We start from the raw sequence: 22,284 nt of genomic DNA on the forward strand, positions 1-22,284 counted from the left end.
AAAGCAATAATGTGAATGTGTGTGTGTGTGTGTGTGTGTGTGTGTGTGTGTGTATATATTAGGTGAGAGCACTTGATGTGATGTTTGAAAACCTTTTGTACTATTTTTCCATCTAGTCAAATCAGTTTTTAATGAAGGACATGTAGGGTATTTGAATTAATTAGAGGGGTAAAAATGTTCAAGATTAACAATCTTGCAAAGACTTAAAATAGGTGACATTTTTGTAGATGCAAAGGCAAAAATTGACTATTTTAGTAATTTCCACTTTTAGAAAATGGTTCTCGGACAGATGGAGATTAATTGTGTTGATGACTGAAAATGACATGGCAAATTTAGATCAAATTAAAAAAATTTAGTAAAGCGATTGTTGAAATTGCTATAATTTAGCCCCAGTTTGGTCCCCATTATAAAAATTATAATTAGAGATGTCAACGAATCGAGTCAAAACGACTCTCGAGCCGAAATTCAAGGCTCGGGGTTGATTCGAGTAAAATAGTGTGAGCTTTTTTCCAAGCCTGAGCTCAGTCGAGATTTTGATAGACAAAAAAATTTAGGCTCGATTTATTTATTTTTAATATAAAAACTGTTGTGTCAGCTGCCTTAAAAGACAGCACAAATGCTCCTACTAATTTTTTTTTTTATGACCATGGGTGTTCGAGTCAGCTTACGCGCACCTCGACTAATTCCACAAGGCCTTGAAATTTACAGCCGGTTACTCACCTCAGTGACCCTTAGAAGATTTGAACTGGTGACCATTGTGGAGCAAAACTCAAGACCTGACCACTAAACTACCCATCAGTGTTACAAATGCTCCTATTATTGCCTTTTAAAAAAGCAACAGAGGTAGCATTTTCTCGCTTTTTTATTATGGACCGTGAGCTCGAGTCGGTGAGTTGCATAGGCTAGCTCGAGCTCAAGCTCGACCTGTCCCTTGAAAATGGGGCTCAGCCCGAGCCGAGCTAGCTCGAACTTTTTTTTAGCCGAGTCACTGGCGGCTCGATTCGAAAAGCCGAATTGTCATCCCTAATCATAATTGATTTTTTTCTCTCTTTTTATCAATCATATATTGTTCAATAAAATAATATTACATGTAAATAAAAAAAATCTTTTTTTTGAACCACAAATTTTTTCAAAAAATTACAATTTAAAAATCCATTTTTTCCAAATTCTTATTAATAATGGGGGCTAAACAAGAGCTTAGAAAAATCAAAAGAATAATTTCATTTATTGAAGTTTGGGATGTATTGGAAAGAATACATTAAGTTTGCCCTTTAGTGAGGACCATTTGGCTCTATGCGTAGGCCTCTAAATCAAGCAATTTGGTCAACCGACATCATATCAACTACAATATCGACTTGAAAGAACATGCCACCACCTAAATTTAAGATTATTGATTGGTTGTTGAGGTTAACCAAATAAGTCATCATGGTACCTAGATTGTAGCTTGGACCTAGGCCATGATTACTTAACAACTATGCAATCATTATTGATTTCAGATTGGTTAAAATTGAGATGTTGGTGTCATCACTCTAAGGACATGATTGCAATGATGATGTTTTCTCGATGATCACAAGCATAGGTCAACCAGACCTATTATGAGTCGAGTTAACCTGCCATGAGTCGAGCTCACCTATTATAAGTCGAATGGATCGATCATAAGTCACTAACAGGACTTGACTTGGTGATCTCTAAGTCCGTCCTCTTGAAAGTTACTATTGAATCTTTATAAACTTTTCTTAATAAATTAAGGTAACTACCAAGAGAGACTCAGAATCTTTATAAGCTGTCCTCGGCATAACTCCTAAAGATTTGAGGTTCATCTTAATAAGGTCAACCTTATTAAGAGGAGTGACTCAAGATCTATTTAAGTTGGTCAATATTTCGGTATTTATTAGATGTGAGATTTATTCCCTTAACATGCCCTGTAAGATGATGGCTCTTTTTTAGTAGACCAATCTTGCAATCCGTTACTCATTAATTAAGACTTATAGTCGGATCGAATCGCTCGTTGGAGTTCAATGGGTTCTGATACCACGTTAAGATTTGGGGTCCGTCTTAATAAAGTTGACCTTATTAAGATGGATTGTGGATATTTAAATAGTTAACACATTTTTAACAATTTGGGGGGGACAAACTTGTACTTATTTGGTTACAATTTTCACCAAATTAATATGTTGAAAGATTGAGGAAATCACCCCAATGGTCACTGAACTTTTCAGAAAATCTCCTAGGAGGTCACCGAATTTCAATACGTCCTTGAATGGTCATTGAACTTTTTCGAAGTCCCCCCAAGAGGTCATCAAATTTCAAAACGTCCCTAAATGATCACTGAATTTTGCAAAAAGTCCCTGGGAGGTCACTAAACTAGTTATGTATAGGGTCCTAATTTGCAACATTGAGTGACCTCTCTGGGGGATTTCAGCAAAGTTCAATGATCATTTATGGACGTTTTGAAGTTCGGTGACCTCTTGGGAGATTTCGAAAAAGTTCAGTGACCATTCAGAGATGTATTGAAGTTTGGTAACTATTGGGGGGATTTCCTCTTGAAAGATTCATTGGTCAAATTTTCAAACGACTATTTAATAAGCCTCCAAATCATTTTAGCAATTAATGATAAAATCTACAGATTAAGTTAAAATATAAATAATTAATTAAGTGACATGAACAAAAATTGGAAGCAAATAAACATAAAGTATTGTTCACTGAAAATTTAAGGAAATTCAGTACAAATTAGAGCAAAATAACACAACTATCAATAAAGTATAAAAAAATAAGAAAATTTGGATAAAGTAACTTGAAAATTTATTCCAAATTCAAAAATAATTATTAGTAAAAAAAATATTGTGTGAGTTTGAATTAAAACCTAGATTTAGCCACCGTTTAAGCCACATTATTGTAAAAATGAAAATGAAAAATATAGCTGTTATGGGCTCTCACAAGAGATAAAAAGTCAAATATGGTGACTTGATGTGATGGATAAAGGTCATATTTTTCATTTTAACGAGAAAATAATGGAGCTGAAACAGCGCCTTAATTCTTTACACATTACAATGCAATGGATAGTCGATGAATATATTTCAGCATTAGTTATTAAACACTTACCCAATTTGAGGATTTTAAATTTACATTTGTGATGATTAATGGGTATTTAAATATGATTTAATTAATTAACTGGGGTGGATAATTATTTATTTGGATATTGAGTTTATATATATATATATCTATTTAGAATTTTTAGATAATTTATTTTTAGAAATTTAAAAACAGATTTTATATCAATAAAGAAAGAATTAATAATTTTTAACAAGACATTTTCTAAGATAGATAGTATAGACAAAATTTTAGAATTAGCTGAAAAGATTCAAATAATAGGAGAAGACTCTATAAAAAATTGGGATAAAAATAAAATAGAAGCTAAATTAGAAATAATAAATGAAAATATAAAAATTAGAACAGCAGAAATAAAACATACGAATCAAGATATAGAAGATTTTAACATACAGATTAAAGAATTATTAGATTTAAAAGTAATAAGACCGTCTAGCAATCAACACAGATTAGCAGCCTTTATGGTTAGAAATCATAGTGAAATAAAAAGAGAAAAAACAAGAATGGTTATAAACTATAAAAGATTAAACGACAATATTGTAAAAGATGGATATAAGATACTAGATAATGATATGCTATTAAATAAAATACAAAATAGCAAGATATTTTCTAAATTTGATTGTAAATCTGGATTTTGGCAAATAAAAATGGCAAAAAAATCTATTCCTTGGACAGCTTTTACTACTCTATTGGGACACTTTGAATGGTTAGTCACGTCTTTTGGATTAAAAAATGCACCTTCTATTTTTCAAAGAAAGATGGATAGTATATTTAATTCTCTTTCATTTGTTTGTGTATATATAGATGATATTCTAGTACATAGTAAAAACTATAAGAAACGTATGAAACATCTGGAGATAACATTGAATAAATTTATAGAAACTGGTTTAATTATAAGTAAAAAGAAGATGTAAATAAATAAACAAAAAATTGAATTTTTAGGAATAATTTTAGGAGAGTGAAAGATTCAGTTACAGCTACATATAGTATAGACAATTCTACAATTTTCAAACAAAATTGAGGAAACTAAGAAATTACAAGTCATTTTAGGAATATTAAATTATGCTAGACATTTTGTTAAAGATTTAGAAAAGAAAGTAGGATCATTGTATAGTAAATTATCTAATAAAGGACAAAAATATTTTAATCAATCAGATATAAAATTAGTTAAAAAGATAAAAGCAGAAGTTCAAAATTTACCACCATTAAAATTACCATTAGATAATAATAGAGACAGACGAATGTGAATTAGGATGGGGACGAATTTTATATTTCAAACCAATTAAATATAGTGATAAAAAAGAAGAAAAATTTGTAGATATGCTAGCGAAAAATACAAGATAAAAGGAAAATATTTAACTAATTTAGATTATGGAATAATGGCCATCATACATAGTATAGAAAGCTTTAAATTATTTTTAAACACTGAATTTACAATTAGAACAGATTGTGAAGTTATAGTAAAATTTATTGAAAAGACAAATTTTGATAAGATAAGACATAAAAGATGGTTAAAATTATATGAAATATTAAACAGTTATAAAATTAATATAGAACATATTGACGGAAAAAATAATATTTTAGCAGATAATTTAGGTAAGCAAGTTATTAATTTTCTAACTCATTATCTTCATGGTGCAGATGGATCATATGATGATGAACTTTGGGAATGTCAATCTGAGAGTGGCCCCTCAAGGATCAAATCTTCGATTCAAAGGAAATAATTTAGAAAGACTACCAGAAATGAAGCGTTGTCTACTGAATAATCTCTGGATGGCACATAACTCTAAATAAAAATTAAACAGTATTAATGCCCTAACTAACCATTTTAGACAGATTCATAATCAAGTAGAAAGCAAAAATTTTAGTTTCTTTGCAGTAATTAAAGGTAGAAAGCCTGAAATATATAATTATTAGTCAGAAGTACTACAACAAGTAGAAAGATTTCCCGATCCCCTTTTCAAAGGATTTTATATGCTTGAAGAATCTTTAAATCTTTGTAAAGAAATGATAGGATTTAATTTTCATATATCCGAAAGAATTAGATAGACCATGCAAACCCCCTCTCAAGCTTCATCATCATCTTCATCAATACAACTTTGTGATAGTTGTGAAACTATGACCAAAGTCTTTAGAAATTTAAATCTTAGAAAGCATTCTTTGGAAGAAAGACTACAACTCCTCGAAGATCAAATTTCTTCATCCCAACAAACTATTAGTAAATATCAAAATGAGATTCTTAAATTGCATAATAATTTAGACAGACTTAGTTCTTCTAAAAATACACTTGAAAATTCCATTTCTAAAGACATCGCCTCTATAAGTAGAAATTATTCTGATAAAATAGAAAAACTTATTGAATTAACAGATTCAACAGCTGCAGGACAAGAAAAGACTTTATACAAATTAGAACAAAAAATTGGTAATTGCACCAGTATTGTTCGAAGTTCTATAAAGAATTTCGTTGTACAGAAAATTATAGATTTTGGTCAAATTTTAAGTTATTATCATAATGAAAATAGATACTTCCTTAGACATGGTCCCAAATACGATGCAGCCCAAAATTCAGTCTTCCTTAAACACAATTATCCAACAATTTCATTTGATTATACAATTTTTGAAGAAGAAGACCTCTTTTACCCATCTCTACAGTTTGGTATGATAGATACTATATACATATTAAACAGATCTTTCCTATTTTTTCCACCAAAATTTAAATAGATTCTTGATCAGTTAAAAGACCATCCCTTAATGGTTCAATTCATTTTCATACCCCCTCGTGTAAATAATAGCATTGTAATTCCAACTTATCATCGTATTTTAATTTATGAAGGAGCCAAAAGATTTAGACCCTCTTTAAGGACGAATATTAAAATAAAAATTAGACAGACTGATTATGAAAGAAGAATATCAGAAACAACAGTCATGATGGAAGTTCAAAATAATGATTTCAGATTAGTAGCACAATGAAATAACAGAATTATCTTCTGCCAAGAGCACCTTGCCATGAAAACTAAAGCAGAAAAAATTCTAGTACCAAATATTGAACAAAAGAATTTGTATCTGATGGTGTTTCAAGAGACTAATGGAGAATTTACAGAAACCTATCAGAAACAAAAGAAGAAGCATATATATCTAATGGCAACGATAATGAGATGGATCCAGAATTAGAAGAAGTCATAGCAGAAATGATAGACAGATAAAGACGAGATAGAAAGATGGAGAAATAATTAGCAAGACAAGGAAGTCAAAAAGAAGAGGCGTAAAGATAAAGCTTTAAACATATTTCAAAGATTCTCTGCAAAGTTGATTCTCATATTTCAAGAAAAGTTAGGTGTGAAGACAAAACTTATCAGAAGCATATTTTCAAATAATTCATTCTTTAATTGCTCATATAGAGAATTGCACATTATTTATTTTTCTTTGATTTTTGATCACACACCTGTAAAGTTTGCATAGTATTCTTCAATTATTGATAGCACACTTACAGTACCAACAGAATAGACGTGACGTACCATTATCTATAAATACTCACACCTCTCACGAAAGAAAACACATCGAAAAAAGCACACTATCATACTTGTATTCAAAAATATCTCCACCATCTTTGTAAATTCAAAGATATTCTTATAAATTCAAAGACTTAGTAATTAAAGTAAGTTCTTTTCATATCTTCTCTTTCTTATAATTTTTGTTTAATTTAGTTAATTTCGGGCAAGGCCTAAAAGGGAAAACACCAAGTAAGCAATTAATTTATTCACAAATAATATTTTATTTTTGTTTTAAAAATATAATTTTAACGCTCTTAGTTTCTTTATTCTGGATTCCATGATCAAAAGATAAAGTAATTCTCTGAGTTAAGTTGGCTAATTTGTGTCCCAATAGTGAGAGTTTGTTTAAACCTTTTTAAACATGATGAAAATCTCTTCGACTACAGTCTTAAACCTTCTTTAAAAGGTCAAGAAAAAAACTAAGAGAGAGTTAAAAAAAAAAGAAGTATGAAGAAATTAATTTGCTGAACGGTAAAGTACTAAAAGGCCATTACAAACATATCGTTTTAAAGTTTTAATATTTTATGCCTTTAAATTATACTGCCATACTTACTTGTTCATTGGAAAGTTTTAACGAATATATTAATACTTGTTTAGAAAATGGAGAGATGGAAAGATTAGTCGTTGTAGGAAGTCATATTTTATCCGTTCTAAATAGAAATAGAGGTGACCCCTCTTTACAGATTAAGAAGCAAATTATTGAGCTCTCTATCTCTCAGTGTCGGAGTTTCTTGATAGAAGATCTTAAAGATTGTAAAGAAAGACAACAACAAGCAAAGATTATAAGTGAAAATAATAAAAAAATTCCAGTAGAATTAGTTAGACATTTTTTTAGCAATAGAACTTTAGTAGCAAAGATAATAGAAATATACTTATATACTCTTGGTCATAGTAATTTAAAGTGCAGACTTTTTAAAACGAATTAATTAAGTGTAGAAAATCTTACCAAATTAGTAGACTTTCTCTATAAAATATTTATTGGTAGGAAGAAATTTGTATTTCAAAACGTGTAAAAATTTCAAGAGAAAGACCTTATTAACAAGTCCTCTTCATATTTATTAAAAATAATATTTTTTGAAAAGCAAGTCATTTTCATATTAATTAAAGAATTTTTTTTCAAACTTTTGGTAGGAAGATTTGCGTAAATTTTGTAGACTTTGTAATTTTCATTAAAGACATTTTCAATTTTATTAAGACTTTTTTTTTCTTTTTAGACTTTTTCTTATACTAGAATCTCCCGAGTTGGTCTTATACTAGAATTGATATCAGAGCCTACAATAGTAAAAAATTATATAGTTTATGAAAAGAATCGAGTATTTAAATTTAGAAATTTTAGGAAACTATAAAAGAAAAGATAACTTAGAAGCAGCTTCTCTAATCTGTAATTTTGATAATAAGTTTAGACATACTTTACATAGTGAAGATAAACAGTTAAATAGTATTGTAGACTTTCTTGTAAATTTAGGAGAAAATTTAAAAAGGAACAATTCAAATAAAATAGTAGAAATTTTATTGGAAAATATAAATAAAAATATAAAGATTTTAGAAACTAGTCTAGAATATATTAAAAATCAAAATACCGAAATATTAAAAAGAAAATATAATAGTACAGGAGAAACGGAATCTAGTCCTAACCTAGAAAAATTAGAAAGTATAGTTAAAACATTAGAAAAGGAAAAGTCAACACATAATAGACAAGATTTAGATAATATAATAAATAAACTAGAAAAACTATATTTATGTAAAACTAAAGAACCTAGTAAATTTAAGAAAACTAAGTAAATCTATACATAATGGATAAAAGAAAACAAATCGTAGCCAGTGGTAGTAAATTATTTGGTAATCGTTCATTAAGAACATTAATTAGAAAAACAGAATCTGAAACAAAACTAGAATCTTTAATAGATGTAGAAGAACAAATAGAAATATTTAGACAGAATAAACTGAAATTAGTAAAAACTTTAGACATATATAAAAAAGGAAATTTATTTCGCAAATCTTTAATATATCAACATTATGGAGAAAGATATTTTCATGTACATGTGAAGATCAATTTGTATCTCTAAATTTAATAGAAAAAGAATTTTATAAAGAAATCGTTAATAAAAATTTTCAACAGACTCATTTAAGATTAATAATAATAGAAGTAAAAGGGTTTCATAGAGAAAATTTAGGAGTTAAAGTATTAGTATGTTTATATGATAGCAGATTTACTGATATAGAACAATGATTATTAGGAAGCATAGAATTAGATATAAATAATAAAGACGGAATAGTATATTTAACACTAGACTATTTAGTTAGAACAAAGAATTTCTATAAAGATATTAAAATAGGAATAAAAAGTAAAGGATATCAAATGAAAAGAGACGAGGATAATTTATTAATTTGCACAAGATTCATAGGAAGGCTTAGTGAAAATAGTACTACTAATTATAAATTAGAAAATAATCAAATAATTACATTATTAGGATAAAAACGTCTAAAGGCTATCCCATCAAAGAAATTCTCTTGAGAAACATATGCAAGATTAGACTGGAACTTAGGAAATTTTCTACAAAAACCAATATTAGTACCCGAAAATAATTTTATGTACAAAAATAGTAATGAAACTTTAAGTATTAGATTTGAAAATTATAATTATCAAGAAGAATAGACACAATATAATGAAGAAGAAAATGAAGGAGAATGTAGATATTTTGAAATAGAAGACTACGAAAGTGAAGACGAAATTAATGCTTTAGATGAAGGAAGTGAAGAAGATGAAAGTGAGGACGATGAAAAATAATTTGGATATATAGATATGGAATATTACGGAAATTTTAGAAAAACTAGAGAAATAGAAACTAGAATGTTAATAGAAAAAGATCAAGTAGATATAGAAACCAAGATGGAAGAAAATAGCAAGAGAGCTAAAAGAGAAACATATCAAGAATTTGGATAAAGAAAAGAACCCATGAATACAGAATAAGATATAGGAGGTAAATATCATTTTCCCCTTACAAGAGACTTTGAATGAACTGATAAAACATATAAAAGCTTAGGAAAAAGACAAACGGAAGAAGGATATAGTTTACTGTTAGCAAGCGATAGATGATTAATCTTAGAGTTAAATAATTGTAAACTACAAGACTGGCCTAATACTATAATTAAATGGAAAAATTCTGTAATTAGAGCGTATAATAGTGTATCTATACAAATGACTGTAGAAGAAATGTGGGCTTATTTAGAAACTTAATTAGGAAAGGCTGTTTTAGATGTATATGTTACAGCAAAAAGATTAAAACCAAATGAAATTAGATTAAGAATGACAGGAGGAGATAATCCTAGAAATTTTACAAGCTTTATTAGAGAATTAATTATAAATTCTGATCCCAGTAGAGATAACACTTATAAACAAAATAAAGTTTTAGAAGACTTAGAAAAATTAAGTATTAGTAATATGAAATACATACAACCATTTTTGTTAGATTTTGAAAGATTAGCAAGCGCAGAAGGATTAGCATTAGATTACCCTATACTTAAAAGATTATATAGAAAGATACCACCACCGTGGAATGATAAAATTAGAAAAGATGTAGAGTCAAACCCAACAAAAGAAATAACTATAAGTGTCACTATAAAATTTATAATCAATAAATTGAAAGAATATTGCGTAGAAGAAGTAGCTAGAAATAAAATAAAGAAATTAGATTATTCTTTTTGCTCAAATTTATATACACTACAGAAATATGATTATAGAAAAAGAAAGAAAAAATTGTATAAAAAAATAAAAAACAAAAATATAAAAAGCAATATCAAAATAAAAAATATATAATATTAGACCAAGTAGGATATACTATAAAAATAAAAGACCCAATTATAATAGATATCTTAGAAACTCAAAAACTAAAAAAAACTTTAAATGCTATATTTGTGGAAACTCTAGACATTTTGCTAACAAATGCTCAAATAAATATAAAAGTAAAGAAAATGCAGCTAAATCTATGATAATTGAAGAAATACAATGTAACATAATAGAATTATCTGATAATGAATCTTGTAACTCAGTATATAGTATTTACACGGATGAAGAGTTGGATAATTTATAAATAACAAGTAATTCTGAAGACAATTATAATAATTTAGAAGAACTAGATTTTTCAATTTTAAATATAAAGATAATAAATGTAGAACAAAAATGTATCCATGAATGGACTAGAGGACAAGGGTCAACGATGGATAAATGTAAAATATGTAGAATATACCTAGGACACAAAAATAGAAATCAGTGTAAGAATTATCTAGAAATTCAATGCAATAATTGTTTAGAAGAAATAAATAATAATAAAAATAAAGACTATAATGAGAGTATAGAAAGAATGGAAAATAACATAATAGATACAAATAATAGAATAGATAAAATACACGAAACATTAGGAGAAATACAATACATGATCAGAAATCTAGAAACAAAAGGCAAATAGCCTATAGATAATTACACAAAAAATAATTATTTAGAAATAGAAAATCAGGAAGAAATAATTTGTCAATTATCTAGAGTAAAGACAATAAAAAGTATCAAAATATCCAGAGAAGTACAGATAAACAAAATAATAAAATTAAATTAGATAGCATTAATAGACACGTACATTTAATATAATCAGAAAAGATTTAGTGCCAAAAGATTGTAGACAGAAATTAGAATATGAAATAAGAGGAAGTCAAATGGACGATAGTAAAATGAGATTCGAAGAAAGACTTTTTGATGATTATAAGATTAAATTTCAAGAAAGACGGTATAGTTTAACGGCTACATTAGTTAGCGCATTAATAAAAGATAAATTTGTTATAGGAATAAAATTATTGCTTAGTAGAAATGGAAGTTTAACAATTACTCCTGATGTTATAATTTTTGGAAAAGACACTTCTATTGATACTATAGAATCATCAGAGTTACGAGCTAAGTGTTGTGGACCATTACAACCAGAACCAGACCCAAAAATTAAAGAAAATTTAGAATTTTTAGATAATTTATCTTTAAAAACTTTAAAAACAAATTTTATACCAAGAAATAAGGAATTAATAATTTTTAACAAGACATATTCTAAGATAGGTAGTATAGATAAAATTTTAGAATTAGTTGAAAAGATTCAAACAATAGGAGAATACCCTATAAAACGTTTTGATAAAAATAAAATCGAAGCTAAATTAGAAATAATAAATGAAAATATAAAAATTAGAACAACAGAAATAAAACATACGAATCAGGATACAGAAGATTTTAACATACAGATTAAAGAATTATTAGATTTAAAAGTAATAAGACTGTCTAGCAGTCAACACAGATCGGCAGCATTTATGGTTAGAAATCATAGTGAAATAAAAAGAGGAAAAGCAAGAATGATTATAAACTATAAAAGATTAAACGACAATACTGAAGAAGATGGATATAAAATACCAGATAAGGATATGCTAATAAATAAAATATAAAATAATAAGATATTTTCTAAATTTGATTGTAAATCTGAATTTTGGCAAATAGAAATGGCAAAAGAATCTACTCCTTGGACATATATATATAGTTTGATTCTCATTCTTTGGCTACAAAAATGAAAAATATGACTTTTATCCATTATATCAAACCACCATATTTGATTTTCTATCTCTTGTATGAGTACGATAACTGCTATACTTTTCATTTTCATTCTTACAAAAATGGGCACCAAACAGGGTCATTTTTTTTTAATTGGGATGTATCTAGTTTTTAATTGGGTCGAATAAAATTTAAATTAATTTATTTTTAATTTTTCTTACAAAATAGTTTGACGGTTTAAAAAGATTGAAGCCTTAACTAAACCTTGTCGAAGCGGTTTGATTCAAATCTAAATCAAAATATTGACGGATCCACGTAGATCCAAATCAACTATTTTGAATAAGCGATTTAGATTAGATTTTGTGATTTGATGATTTCTTTATTGAGCTCTAGCTAAATACAGTGATCTATTGGTAATACTGGGGCTAAGTAACATTAAGGTTTGATTCAAATCTAAATCAAAATATTGATGGATCCACGTAGATCCAAATCAACTATTTTGAAAAAGCGATTGAGATTCGATTTTGTGATTTGATGGTTTCTTTATTGAGCTCTAGCTAAATACAGTGAATCTATTGGTATTACTGGAGCTAAGTAACATTAAGGTTTCGTTTGGTACATATTAATGTTAAAATGAGAATGAAAAATATAATCGTTACATGCCTTATACAAGAGATAGAATGTCAAATATGGTGACTTGATGTGATAGATAACGATCATATTTTTTATTTTAATGGACAAATAATAAGAAACAAACGGGGCTTGGTAATTTTTTTTTATATCCAGTTATCCACCTTACAATGACTAAATCCTGGAGTCTACACCTTGGCCCCTCAAGTTGCAGACAGGTTAAACCACAGGTTGTGCCCTAAATTGACCAATTCTCAAGAGCCCCCCAATTAATCTGTCAGAGTGCCAAGCAAGTCGTTTCCCATCTTTGCACATTGCCTTCCAGTAGAGCTCCTGCCTTCTAGAATAAATCCAGCCTTTCAGGAGAATATTTGTCTTCCAAGAGTCTTTCAGAAATCGAACTCACGACCTCTGATCTGTCAATCTTAAAGCGTTCTCATCTTTATCAGTTGGAATGTACCCTGAAGGCGAGCTTGGTAATTTTTCTTTGACTTTGATACAACAATGACTATGGTACTTATCGTCGTTCTTGTAGGCAGGAAACCACATAATCACCCCATGACTTGGCACATCCCTACTGGTGCTCAACACCCATGTTGACGTGGCAAAACTTACGTATAGTTTTTACTTCATTTCTAATTTAATCCTCATTAAACCCGAGAGTTCTGAAAAAGAACGAGCTGAGTCTGCCGCCGGTTAATTGCTAAATCCAGACGATGAAGTTGTACTTTGTTTTTTTACTTATCGCCGTTCTTCCCATTCCCTTATATGCCCGTTCAATGGTCCTCCTCCTCCCCTTCGACGATCTCTCAGACGCCGTTTCAGCCCCAGATGACGACGATGGCTCATACTCCGATTCCGATGAATTCCACGGCTCCGAACCCGACTATGACACTATCGTCGACCCGGGTTCATGGTCCGACATATTGGAATCCCCTGCTTGTGTCAATGGCACCAGCATAATCAATAATGAGGATAATAAAGATTATGACAGGGTTTATTGTGAGGGGATGAGGAAGATGTTGGAGGCGGGGAGTGGTGGGGGATACAGGGTGATGGAGGAGGCCGTGTCTGAGATTGAGGCGGCTGCTGCGGCGGGGAATCCCCACGCGCAATCGGTGATTGGGTTTTGGTATAACATGGGAATGACTAGGGAGATGAGCCAAGCTAAGGCGTTTTTATATCATTCTTTTGCAGCTGATGGTGGGAATTTGCAGTCCAAGATGGCACTGGCTTATACTTATTACCGTCAGGAGGTAAGTTTTAAAGTTGATATTGGTCGATTGATTGATTGATAGATAGAAGGATACGAGTAAAAGGTTTTGCATTTCTACCATCCAATTGAGAAATTTCGAACTTTGAGGTCGAATAAATGATGATTTGGAAGGTGCAGTAACCGGAAGATTATGAATTGGTGGTTTTTTGGGAATGCCTTTATGTTATGGGAAGTGTTGAAAACATCAGGATTATGTATGGTGAAGCTTTTTGTATCCTTTTCGGTTAATGATTGACTCTAGAGCTAGAGTGTTCAAGGGAAGTTGATAGTTTTCTATGTGTGAAGAGTCTAGCTTTCACTGAAAGGTTATGAATTCTGTCGTTGGAAAGCTAGGCACTTGAAGACTGAAGATTTCTGGTATTTGTCACAACTGTTGAGAGTTATGGGGGTTTTACGACTAACCAATACAATACTTAATATGGTTTTCTGGGGTTCAGTAACTATGATCATTGATCACACTATGATTTATGATGGACTAATGGTAAAAGATTGTAGTTTGTTAAAATGTTATTAGGAAAATTTGAATTCCTAAAAATTGTATACGAAACCTCTGAAGGTGATCATCTTTGTTGATGGATTAACATATTTCCACTCAGGGCGTGTGAATATTATGTTAAGGGGAAACCTATGTTAACAATTAATTATATTGATAAAGAAAGTTTTGTTCCGAAATCAAAAGAGCGATTATGTTCAAAAAATAAAGGATTTCTAACCATCTTGTTATCCTATAACAAAGACCAATTAAATGAAATTGAAAAAAGAGAGCATATAGAATCTGTTGATAAGTTTACCTGTTTCCGAGGTTTTTTAAACTACAATTCTACTAGGATGTGTTAAAAAAACTTAATTTGAAGCTGACTGAGATTCTGGATCTTATGCTAGCATTGATGTCTCCAAGTTGAATAAGATGTGGTAATATAAATTTATATGATCTGCAAAAGGAAATTTCTCTTATTGATTTGATGTACAGCTCCTTTATTTAGCTGCTTTAAATTGTGGTGAAACAAAGTAAATTTAGTAATTGAAATTCAAGTTCTTGTTGCTTGAATTGTATCCCACACATCACCATGGCATGCAATTGATTACAAGCCATTTGTTTCCTAATATCAGTCCCAAATAGGAAGTTTTCTACATTGCCTAACTTTCTATTGGTAATGCATATCTACAAATTCCTAGTTGTCATTTGGTTTTCTTGGGTCCTTAAAGAGAAGTTATCTTTTATTTCTGTTATAACCAGATATTCATAAAAGCTTGTATTTCCTTTTATATTTATCTATCCATGGTTGTGTAAGAATATGCTTCCTGATATTACCTTTAGCAAATAGCAGTACTTAGTATATTACTTGGATAGAAAAAATTGCCTAAAAAGGATATATGAGAGAAAAATTTACTTCAAACTATGTTTTCGTCGCATTTGTTGTATGATTTTAAAATACAAATATTACCGTTGAGGAAGTTTTAGTGATAAATAACGATTATATGATGACGGTAGAAATGATCCAAAAATTGGCTTTAGATATACGTTTGCTTTTCAATATAATAATCGCCTTTTCCCTTTATGACAAGATTTGCTCGGTTAATCATGTTTTTAAATTTCATATCAATAATAAGGGACTAAGAGTTTGGAACAATTGGCCTTTAACTTTAGGCATATCAAATGCTTTCATATAGTCTGTAAGAAAAGTATCTGATTACTATGTCCATCCATACCAACCCATCATCTTGAGCACCTGCTCATTCAATACTTGTTTGCCTTTTGAGCCTAAATTTCTGGGCACGTCTCAGAAAAAAATAGGTAGAAAATGAGGTTGTGTTGGTCTCTCTCTCTCCAATGCTCTCAAGTAATATCATAAACAAGAAAGACATCCTGACTGCAAATGTGCGATAAATGTCAGAATTTTGGGTTATAAGCACTGAGGTTATGAGTAAAATCCTTCTGAGACTATTTTAACGTAAATTTGTACATACTTCTCCAAAGATGATAATAATTTTTTATGGTTTTTCTTTTTAATTTATTTTGCAGATGCATGATAAGGCAGTTAATCTGTACGCTGAATTGGCAGAGGTAGCAGTGAATAGTTTTCCCATCTTGAAGGACTCATTAATTGAAACAATTAGGATCCATGACGGCCCAGAAGAAAATAAGGAAGCTCTAAGGAAGTCCAAAGGAGAGGAGGATGAGGACTTTCAAATTTTGGAATATCAGGCACGGAAAGGGGATGCAGAAGCCATGTATCAAGTCGGAATATTTTATTACTTTGGTTTGAGGGGAGTAAGGAGTGATCATGCAAAGGCATTGAGGTGGTTCTTGAAGGCTGTGCAAAAGGGTGAACCTAGGTCAATGGAACTTCTTGGAGAGATATATACAAGTGGAGTGGGATTTTATAAGAACTACACCAAGGCGCTAGAATGGCTTACCCTAGCATCTGAACGGAAACTTTATTCAGCTTACAATGGGATGGGATATTTATATGTCAAGGGTTACGGAGTGGAAAAGAACTATACGAAGGTAAAAATCATCTTTTCTTTTTTTTTTTTTTTTTTTTTTTGGGGGGGGTGTTGGGGAGGAGGCACTAAGGGAAGAAGTGATTTTAATTACTGTGTGCTGCTTCTTTGTTTGGCCATGTTTGCTTTCTGTGCATATGTTTCTATATATTCTTACCGTTCCTTCTTTTCCTTGTTGAGACAAGATATGGTTTTTCCTTTACGCTTCCCCAACCTGATTTTATATCATAACAATCAACTCATTCTACATTCCATAGCTATATCTAAACTGTAAAGACACATTTTCTCACTCAAGTCAATCATAACTCCGCTGTTACAGGCCAAAGAATATTTTGAGAAAGCTGCTGACAAGAAAGAACCAGGTGGATTCTACAATCTTGGGGTAATTTATCTCAAGGGCCTTGGCGTGAAGCGAGATTTGAAGATAGCACGAAGATATATATTGGCAGCTGTTAAAGCAGGCCAACCAAAAGCTTTCTACCAATTGGCAAAGATGTTACATAGTGGTGTGGGGATGAAGAAGAATCTTCCAACGGTAAGCTAATTCTGAGTCTTCTCATTCACCCAATATTAAGTGTTATCCAATTTATCACTTACTTGAATATAGCTTATCTTTTGGAAAGCTTAATTTTTCAGGCTGTATACTATAAGTATGTTCTGTATTCACACAGCTTCGAAAAAACTGTGACTCATCCTCATTAGATTTTATATAATATTCTCTGATATCCTTCTCACAGCATGTGTAGTTTTCTTTCTTCCTGGACTCTGGTCTCTAACCTTTTTTACCCCACCAAATTAAGGGTTTTTAAAATAGGTGTCAAGCTGCCTGCACAACCCACATTTCATCCCATGCCCGCCACGACCAAAGGAAACATTGGTTTAAATTTTACAGTAGTATTTAGAAAATGAAACCTTTTAAAAATAATAATAATAATAAATAAATAAATGAGTAAAATGGAAAATAAATCCAAAAATGCCAAAATATTTTCTTGAACCTCTCAGAACCTTGGCCTGCCAGCATGACACATCTTTCGGGTCTTTCTCAGAGGCTGGTGTACTTTACCTTGCTGGGCTGGTAGACCCCAATCCACTTTATACCTTTATTCAAAACCAATCAATCTTGGCACATAGTAATATTCATGTATTAATTTCAGGCAATTAAGTTATACAAAATAGTTGCAGAGTGTGGACCATGGACTTCCTTGTCTAGATGGGCAATAGAGTCGTATCTGAAAGGTGATGTCAGCATGTCATTCCTTTTGTACAGTAGAATGGCAGAGATGGGGTATGAGGTGGCACAAAGTAACGCAGCATGGATCCTTGACAAATATGGAGAACATGTTATGTGCATGGGAGAGTCGGGGATGTGCACAGATGCTGAAAGACATCAGCGTGTTCACTCCTTATGGTGGCAAGCTTCTGAGCAGGGTAACGAACAAGCTGCTTTGCTTATAGGGGATGCATATTACTATGGCCGGGTATTTATTTATTTATTTTTCATTTAACAGATATATAGGTTTTGTAAGTCACTTGACTTTGTGTGCCCGATCCTTGGTTAATGTACTAAATTCCTGTTTTACTAGATTTCCATCTTCCTTCATATTTTTTATTTTTTCTTCTTTTCACAGGGTACAGAACGAGATTATGTTCGCGCGGCAGAGGCTTATATGCAAGCCAAATCTCAGTTGAATGCGCAGGCCATCTTCAACCTGGGATACATGCATGAACACGGGCTAGGAGTACCATTTGATCTTCACCTTGCGAAGCGTTACTATGATCAAGCCTTAGAAGTTGAACCTGCGGCTAAGTTGCCTGTAACACTAGCCCTTGCAAGCTTGTGGATGCGAAAGAATTATGCCAACGGTTTCATGGTGAGTTGTACATTTGTTGACATAATGCTGACTTTCTTGTTCAATTGGAACTGAAGCGACCAGGCAAGCGTGTGGTATCTTGTTTACTTGAGATTTTTAAAAGCAGGGCAATCATATGATGTTTAATTTTATGATTGGTAAATTTATTCCTTTAGAAATGTTTTTCTGGTTCCTGACTCATTGATTGACCAATTCTTAAAGATGGCTCTTTTTTATTAACTGTTGCAATGGCATGGCAAGGAAAAACATTTGAATTTTAGCACTCGGCAAAAATTGTCCAGAATTTTTTATGATCTTCATTTCCTGTCTATGCTGAAACTAATGTTATCGCACATCATGTTATTCATGCAAGGAATGTCTTGCACGGTTTGGATTACAAAACTGAGGAAAATGTCTTGTTTTTTCTTTACTCAGTAGTCAGTTCTGTAGTTTGGTGGACTACATAAAAGTTTGCCCTTCTATTTAAACCGTCGTCCTTTCCTAGTCTTTACCACGAGAAGACTTGGTCAAGCTAGTTGCCCCTTTGTGTGTGGTATTTAAAGATTCTTGATCATCATTTCCTCTATTTTGTGTGGCCCCGTGTACTTATGAGTTCACTTAACTCTATCAAGATATACTAATTAACATATATTGTAGTTTTCATGCTTTTTTTTTTTTTTCCTGATTTCCCTGATTGATATGTTGACTGAATTGGTTCACTTTTTGCCTCTAGATCAGTATGATTGATGGACTTCCTGAAGTTTTTCCTAAAGTGGAGGCTTGGGTGAAGGATGTTATTATGGAGGAAGGAAATGCAACAATTCTAACACTCTTTGTCTGCCTGCTGGCAATCCTTTTTCTTCGCGAGCGGCAAAGGAGACATGCTGCAGCTGGAGACATGGCCCTGCCACCCCAACCTCTTCGGTAGGGCAGTCGTGGAATTTATTGAACGTGAGGAGGATAATGTTTGTGTTTCACCCATTTATGGGAATAGGGTTCTTTTGCTGTTTATGTATAGGTGTTTATTTCATCAGTTTGATTAAAGAGAAGCCATTTTTTCAGGCATGTTGTGAGTAGAGGAGGTTCACAAAGGTGAAAATGGCAATATAGGTTTTCCACAGTTCAGTTCTAGTATGGAAGATGAATATCTGGCAGCTGAATTTATTTTATTTTTAAATCCTATATCAGAGTAAGAATCTAATTCTCATTGGGTTTTCAGCAAAGATCAATTCATATGAAAATATATGTCACCCATATAATTGTCTAGCACACGAGCCGTATGTTAAGGTTGTCTGTTTGGTATTCCGTATTGGAACACGTGAAACGATTAGAAGAGATGATTTTTATATAATGTTTTAATATAGTGTGTGGATTACATTTGTGGAAGCTAAGGCAAGAAGTCAATTGTTTTCAGTATCTCTTGCTTCTTTGGTATTATGCTGTTAGAAATATAAAATCCTTATTTATGGCTAAAATTGAAGGTAGTTAAGTAACTTTTAAAGAGTAACTCTTATGGTTGTGTTTTGTTAATAAAAATGATTGTTTATTTTAAAATTTTCTTGTTCACTATTGAGTAATTTATTTTTTAATAATCTAAAAACATATAGGAATAAGTCATCTACCTATTATTGTGTTATTGTTAAGATAAGTAACCTATTTATTCTCAATTTGAATTTTAAAGAAGCTATTTATATTGAAACTTGCTTATTTACTATAACTAAGAGATAATCTGGTGTTGCTTTTTTGCTTGATTTTAAGTGGAAATGCGATCTTTTTTTCTCATTTGGGACCGACGCATGAGAGAATGGGTCAACAATTACGGTGGCCAACGGTGGGAATTTTTATAAAAATCTGGAGAAAATCAGTTTCAGACAGATGCTAAATGTTACTTTACTAAAAGTACCTCTCAACTACCATCAACTTAAGTAACTTATTTCTAACTTTCATTAATAAAAATTTATTTCTTTGAGAACATACTTATTTAGTTAAAAATATAAATTTTTCATTGCGGCCAAAATAAAAAATTTATTGTGTTTTAATTTTGATTAATGAAAATACTATTAAAATTTACTTATATATAAAAGTTATTTTTCAATTGTATCTCATATGTTACAATAAAAATAGGTAACTTGCATCTTTTTAAGTTCATAAAAAAATATATATTTGTATTTTAAAATTTACTTAATTACTTGAAAGTAAAGTAACCTTCCATGTTCTTTACTAAAAGTAACTATAACGTTGGTGTCAATAACGTTAGTGTCAATAAGTAATTTTACTAATAAATAATATACTATCATTCAAGACATCAATTATGAGGAGCGAATAATTCGATCTTGACCTATTTCATGTGATGAATTAAGTTAATATGCTATGACTAAGGGAAAATCAACAACTCAGATAAATATTATGTGAGTATTGTTAACACCAAACATTGTATAGGATAAAAACCATCCTCATCCATGTAAACATGCTTAAAGGTAAACTTTTATGTGGTTAAATATGACAAAAACAATCAAAGGTATATATACGGTTGTGTTACTACTCATAACGTTGATTTTTAAAATAAAACCTCAAACCAGGCACCAGCAATCGATCTGAAAAATGTTTAAAGTGGTTTTAAGATTTTTGTTCTCAAATGAGTCATCATTTTTTGGAAACATTTTGAACATAAAATTTTATATTTCTTAAATACAATAATAATCAACATATAACAATCTTTATTGTTCTGATAAGGTCAACAATTTAAAATGAAATCTCTAGGCTCCTTACCTTACAAGATTTTAGACTCGATCCACATATTGGCGGATTGGGAGGATGGGCTCCTAGCCCAATTCACCTTTAAAAAAAATTAAGTAAAAACAAATTTTTTTCGCGTAACTTTTTTTTGGTTTTCTTTTTTTTTTTTGGATTTTTTGCGTATTAGCCCGTCTTAAATTTTTTTTCTAAATTCGCTCTTAGATGCATACGTAATGCATTCAAATCTTCCCATCACATTGGCACCGGAATGCATGCATCATTCTCGTTAGTTTTCTCGACAATTTAAGCTCTCTCTAAAAAGATTGCCGATCTTGACATATTAATTACATTGGAGACCATTGAACTTTCCTTATTTGCAATTTTCATGCAGAATTAATTAATGTCTTAATTAAGGAGTCAAAAAGTCAAGTCTTAGTTCAGTTTTAATTATGATTTGAAATTTATAAATTTTTGACTTTGCAAAATAATCATTAGTTCCCAACCGTGGGTGAATGGAATCCGATACATAAATCCATTACCAAATTAACAAATTCAAATTTGAAAATGATCTTTCTGATTCTCGAAAAATGAGGGGCAACTCTGGAAGGAATTCCAGGAGGGCCTTTGAGAATTTAGAGATCCGACGCTTTTAGTAGTTCTAAGGGTCATTTTAAATATCTAGAAGTCATTGATGACTAAAAAGAGTCTATGTACTTGGAAGAAAGGGGTAGAACATTATTATCAAATAAAGCATCAAGTTTTATTTTTCTAGCTTCATAACTTTCAGGTTTTTCTTCCAGAATTTTGCCTTAAAGAAATATGGACACCAATGGTGATTGGAGTATTAAATTTGTTTACATCAAGTGGTATCAGAGCTTGTTTGAGATATGTGCTTAGTGTTAGATGGGTGAACAAGGTAACAATGTAGCTGTTGTGCTCTAGATTAGAACAGACTGGTGTGTTTGGGTGTCAATTTTCCTTCAATTGGGGGACATAGTGGGAGTGTTTCGCGCGGGTTAATTCGCTAACAATTAAAAAGGATCAGACGATTGT

The 22,284-nt window shown here is 30.9% G+C and overlaps 1 protein-coding gene across 2 annotated transcripts; it reads left to right on the plus strand.

The window, feature by feature from the left end:
* The first annotated feature begins 13,499 nt into the window (after positions 1-13,499).
* LOC111372319 (ERAD-associated E3 ubiquitin-protein ligase component HRD3A-like) lies at positions 13,500-19,886 on the plus strand. Of its 2 annotated transcripts, none has more exons than XM_022994604.1 (6): positions 13,500-14,120; positions 16,164-16,649; positions 16,965-17,180; positions 17,800-18,123; positions 18,274-18,516; positions 19,234-19,886. In XM_022994604.1, exons 1-6 carry the CDS (start codon positions 13,581-13,583, stop codon positions 19,240-19,242), a joined length of 1,818 nt encoding a protein of 605 aa, XP_022850372.1. In that variant the 5' UTR covers positions 13,500-13,580; the 3' UTR covers positions 19,243-19,886. The 2 variants fall into 2 exon arrangements, with proteins under 2 accessions (XP_022850372.1, XP_022850371.1); XM_022994603.1 differs by having other exon boundaries at positions 13,501-14,120; positions 19,229-19,886.
* Positions 19,887-22,284: the final 2,398 nt, after the last annotated feature.

This window comes from Olea europaea, chromosome 23, assembly GCF_002742605.1.
Source record: "Olea europaea var. sylvestris chromosome 23, O_europaea_v1, whole genome shotgun sequence".
NCBI classification, from domain to species: domain Eukaryota; kingdom Viridiplantae; phylum Streptophyta; class Magnoliopsida; order Lamiales; family Oleaceae; genus Olea; species Olea europaea.